Genomic DNA, 5,677 nt, shown 5'->3' with positions numbered 1-5,677 from the left:
AATTTCTACGCTGCCCGTAGGCTTACAAGTGCCTCCGGTCCTTTTTTTTTTCTCTGTCTCCCCCCTGCTGCCTCTTCCTTCCAGCAAATCCCAAAAATAAGTTATACATATGTCATATCTAACTACTTCTTTCCACACATGAAGGAATTAGTTATACAGTTATAATTCAATCTTATCTTCATCTAAACAAACTAGACCACTTGGCTTGATCTCCACGCAGGGATGATCACTTGCCATTTATTCCTAATTAGACCACTCTTAACTACTTACCCTTATTGAAATTAATACAAATTTAACAACTAAGTCTTCCTCCAATCTTGCATTAGCCACAACATGTGACCACCCCGTCACATTGCTGGCCAGGTCTAGATGCTCCTGCATCAGACTCTCACACTTGAAAACATTCATGATCTCCTGATCATGTGCTTTCAAAAAGGAAAGAAAGAAATAAAAAAATTCCTCCTGGATCCCAGACTTTGTCCTGGAGTTGTCCATATGCTCTGCTCCTCCATTTAGGCTGCATGTCAGCTACTTCCTACTTCATCTTCCTTCTCTGGTCACAATAGTTTGGAGATGAGAAAACCGTAATAAGTTTGCCATCATGTTCAATTTCATAACCTTCCTCTTTAACTTCATGAGACCTGACCACCAGCTCAAGATTGTTTTGTTGGAAAAACCTTTTGGTCACATCTTCTCCAAAAGACAAACCAACATCTCGTTTGCTGGGTCCACGCCCTTTACGGGGCTGTGGATCACTCCAAAGTATTTCACACATCATACCCTCTTCAGGTGGCTCTCAGAATCGAACAATTTCTTTGATATCATCCAGTTTTATACCATCAACACTAAAAAGACTACCATGAACAACAAAAATCTTGTCATTGAGGACATGAGCCAAAGGCAAGCAGCAAAACACTTCAGCAAAAAGCTCAACCATGATTTCACTGTACTTGGACTTGACTTCGCCCTCAAAACTATAAATCTTGTTCATACTCCTGCTTTCATGATTTCCTCTTGCAAGATAGAGTTCAGTTGGACACATACACTTGAATGTGAATAGCACAAGTATGACTTCAACTGAAAATGATCCTCGATCAACAAAATCACCATTAAAAAGATAAGGATTGTCCTCTGAAGGAAGCCCACTAATCTCAAAGATGTTCAAAAGGTCATAATACTGACCATGGATGTCACCACAAACAGTGAATTGCTTTCCATTCGGAATATTGATGTCAACCAGCGATGGCATCGCCTCCAGCAAATCCTTTACTTGCAATAATATTTGAAATGCATACCTTCTGTGTATATTTTTCTGATTCTTGAAGTCATCCATCATTTTCTTTATAAATTCCAATGTTACATTTTCTCCTTCTATTCTATGCTGGTGCTCTACCTTTATTGAATGAAAATCAATGGAATCAACAACAGAATGATTCTCAAGATCATTCACTGAGATGGCCTCAATAAATCTAACTTTTTTGACTGCTGTTTTGGTCTCTTCAAGCTTTTTGGTGGCATCAGGATCATTTGGACAAATTCTCTTAACCTGCTGAAAATATTTTAGTACTTGACTGATCACCTTTTCTAATGTTGCCAGCCTTTGCCTTCTGGTCTGCTTCAACATCAGTTCCCTTATGTTCTCAATCTTTGTTTCCAATAGATCTTCTTGCTGGTCTTCTTCATTAATTCTTCCTTCCTGCTTTAGCTGGTTGCTGCTGTCCAGCTGCATCTTCCTCTATTTCACACATTCAGACTGTGTGTCTCCTTTCAACAGTATTTCAACTTGTTGTTCTGGACTTTCTTCTTTCATCAACACTTCAGTGTGTTGATTTAACTCCTTCAAAGAGTTTTCAAGCTTTTTCTCTGCATCATCTATTCTAATAATGCTTCCTTGCCCTGGTTCACAGTTGTGAACTTCTTCCTCTGCCTCTGCTTCCTTTACTGCTTGCAGTCTTTTCATACTCGAATGCAACCCTTCCACATTGAAGCTCCTGCCTCAAGCTCTCTACTTCTGTATGCATAGCAGGAATCTGCTGAACTTCTGCGTGGGCTTGTTGCAATTCTTGATTTAGCTGTTGCACTTGTTCATTTAAATCTTGTCTAACTGATTGAAGACTTTGTGCATCAGAATGAGATTGTTGCAACGCTGCCTTGATAGATTCACTAGCCCGGAGATCTGCCTCCATATTTGCAATTTTGTCCAAAAAACTTCTAATTTTTTGATCCTTATCATTCCGCATAGCTGCAATATGTGAATGCAATCGCTCCAGTTCACGTTGAGACATAACAAGATCTTGTCTCAAAGCTCCATGTGTTGCAGCTAACCTTTGATTTCCTATTGCAGGCCTTTGCATCTCCATACTTTGTGCTGTAAGCTTACGTTCCAATACTTCTGGCGGTGGTAACATATCTAAGGGATGATGACCTGCAGGAGGTCCCATGACTAGACCATATATCTCAGGCCCCATGCCTGGGCGTTGAAGGTGTCTAGCAAAAGGGGGTGGCATGCAACCTCTACCAGCCATCTCTTTGTCTCTACAAATTCCTCTCCCAGTCGATTGTGACAAGGACTGAGGAAGAAATGTGGAAGATATCTTGCAGTCTTCATCAGGTACTGGTGCTTTTAGCCATTTCTCCAGTAACTCTAGCTCCTTCTCCCATACATTAGCTTCTTGATGAGAGCTTCTTTCTTCTTCTCCTTGATCTTGTTGTTGACTTCTTGTCATTGTCAGCTCTTCTTCCTTTTTTCCGCCTTTTGCTAGGTGAATTTCTGCTTCATGTCTTCTTCCTTGAGGTATCTTTTTCAGGTTGATCAACTCAACATCTCCCATGGTTGACTCAATCATGCCTATCATCATGACAACATGATGATCTTTTACTATGTTTTCAGAAATCATAGTCTCTTCTTCATGAACTTCTTTGACAATCTTCATTGGTTGTCCTTTTTCACCTTTGTATGTTGCTTTCACTAATATTTTTGAGCTCTTGTCTTCTATGTAGTTTTCTCTTCCAGGACTGTCAACTACACTCCATGTGGGTGATATTGAATCACTTGAAAACAATGTTGAGGAGCCATTGGGTGGAGAGGAACAATAGCTAGGACCACATGCTTCCTGCCAAGAAATGTCTCTACCAACTATGGGCAACCCTGTTATTGATACATTAGCCAGCTCAGTGGAATCAGAATGTCCTGATGTGACAGGGTGATTGTTGTTTCCCAAAGTTAAATTTTCCAAATTTCGAGTATCTTTTAATGCTGTAAGATTACCTCTATCACTGTGAAGACAAGATGTCGGCAACTTAACCCTTCCTTCAATTGATTTTATGTCCCCACCTGCCAACTTCTCAAGGGAACCAGCTTGATGTGCATCCCAAACCACAGGAGCAGAACAGGGTTGATCACTACATTTGATGGCATTTCCGCCAGGTTTCCGTTGACCAACAAATGAAATATTAAACGATGATTTGTCTTCCCCTGCCTGTCGAACTGATACTTCCACGTCATTTAAACCCTCTTTGACCTCTTCTGTCTCTCTCAGGCTACTCTTGGAAAGTTGCACATCCTCTACAGAATATTTTTTAGATGTTACATCTTGAATTAACGAATTCTTTTCTACTGATAAAACACTCTTCCTGATGCTCATATGGCCTTCTTGCATACCTGAACTTCCTTCGAGGGGTAACATTGTAGCCAAGATTTCTGACAACGGTGTATGCAATGTTGGAAGCTTATGTGGAACATCAATTACTTTATTTGCATCTTTCCCATAAGGTTGTGTTTCCGTGGTTCCATCAGTTTTACCTTCTGTCACTAGTTCAACCTATTTCTCTAAATTTCCTTCCAGTCTTCCTGTCAACATTTCAGTGTATCTCCTTGAGCTTCCTTCAAGGTTTCCTGTTAACATTTCAGTGTGCTGATGCAAGTTCTCTTGTGAACTTTTGAGACCCTCACACAATCTCACCTCTTCCTCATCATCATCTAGAGATATTCCTTCCTCTGGCTTGCAGATAACTTCATCTTCTTCATCCGCTTCTCCTGCTTCTTCAAGCATTTTCCTCTGAACAATTTTGCTTGTGGCATCTTCAATTCTTATCCTTGACTCAAAGAATTTGAGTTCCTTTGTCCATAAGGAAATCTCCTTTTGCTTTCACCTCATCTGTAATGAGTGCCAAATCACCTTCTTTCCTTTTAGTGGAAAGGTCCATCCTCTTTTCTAGTCTTCTAGGTCTTGTAGCAGCTCTGTCAATATCTCCAATCTTGCTTTCATGTCAGCAAGTTGCTTGTCAAGCTCCTCTTGACTCATCCTCTTCATGCCTTTTGTCTTGGCATCCTTCCCTCTATAGTGGCTTTCTTGAGAACCTCTGCAATGACCTTCCATCATCTTTGTCTTCATCTTCTCTTCATGAGCTCCTCACTCCACTGCAACAAGCCTCCGCAACAGCAAGTCCTCCTCACTGCAATCTTACCTCACTAAGCTCTCCACGCTTAGTCTTTTGGTAAGCATGGTCCTCTATCTGGAACCTTCTCTTGAGCAACATCTTTACTCCTCCTAGGCTTCTGCAAGCTCTCACTCTCCCTTGAGAACACTTCAGTTGTCCTCTCTATCCAATCTCTTGTTGGATTCTTCAGGTTCACTGACACTTCAGAGTGCTTTCTTTGCTCTGCTTTTCCCTTTTCCTGCTACTGAAAACCTTCAATCATAGTTTATCAACTCAGTTAAAACAAATATCATCATATATATATTTTTTATGATTCCTGCAGGATCATGTCCACATGCATTTTGCATGGGCTGTCTCAAATTATTTGCTTTCTGCAAATTCTTTCCTTGAGAGTAAAACTCTTCTCCTCTCTGTTCTGTTATGTGTTTAGATTTAAAATCTCCCTTGAGAATGAAATTCTCAACTCTCTCATCCTCGTTATCTTTGATCTCTATTGTCCTTGGCCATTTGCCCTCTGCAATTTTTCCTTGGGAGTATTAATCACATCCCATCTTTGTTATCTTACCTCCTTGCTACTGTCAGCTTCTGTCTTTTTCCAAGACCTGCTTCTCCCTGTGCAACCTTTGAACCCTTGCACACAAAACACGCTTGTTTTGTCTTTTTGTCCTGCCAGTCTTTCTGATTACTAGCTCTGTCACCTTGGCTGGTCACACTCTTCTTTCTCAGCACGCAAAAACTCCTTTCCGCAGGAAATATTTTCCCGCTCTGATACCAAAAATGGTGCAACCTTAAGGCTGCACGACACTCATACAAATTTCCACCTTAAACTCCGTCATGAGAGGCAGGATAGCTTGCATAACTAGTGCATGTTCCAACCACATTCCTTTGTAAACAATTGGATTACCGACAACCACAACTTCAAAATATTTTGAATCAAAACTAGGGTATGTCCTAGAATCCTTTAAAAGATTTATACCAATTTGTCTGGTAATTCAGTGGAATAATATTTCTTCCATCAAACACAAATTCAATTTCAGTCTCAGTGAGAAAATAAGAAAAACTGAGAAAAAAAAAATTCTGCCAACTGTGCATTCGTCCTCCATACTTCTTCCCTCATCCTTCTATGGTTTTGAGCCCTTTTCTCAGGATTGAGAGTCTATATTTTTTATAAGGTCCCTTTTCTTATGATTGAGAGTCTATCTTTTTTATAAGGTCTCTGTGTGCATTTTCTCCCTTT

At 40.3% G+C, this 5,677-nt stretch overlaps 1 protein-coding gene and 1 pseudogene across 1 annotated transcript; both read right to left on the bottom strand.

Moving 5' to 3' along the window:
* Nucleotides 1-535: 535 nt before the first annotated feature.
* LOC149173471 (serine/threonine-protein phosphatase 5 pseudogene) lies at nt 536-1,729 on the bottom strand (annotated as a pseudogene).
* A 172-nt stretch (nt 1,730-1,901) lies between these two features.
* On the bottom strand, nt 1,902-2,525 carry LOC149173470 (protein FLX-like 2). Its single transcript, XM_089426708.1, has one exon. It carries the CDS (start codon nt 2,523-2,525, stop codon nt 1,902-1,904), a length of 624 nt encoding a protein of 207 aa, XP_089282834.1.
* Between the last annotated feature and the right edge of the window lie 3,152 nt (nt 2,526-5,677).

This window comes from Pinus tabuliformis, chromosome 4_2, assembly GCF_031772625.1.
Source record: "Pinus tabuliformis cultivar Carrire ecotype Pingquan chromosome 4_2, CPIR1, whole genome shotgun sequence".
Classification (NCBI taxonomy): domain Eukaryota; kingdom Viridiplantae; phylum Streptophyta; class Pinopsida; order Pinales; family Pinaceae; genus Pinus; species Pinus tabuliformis.
This window is presented reverse-complemented; position numbering and strand designations above follow the sequence as displayed.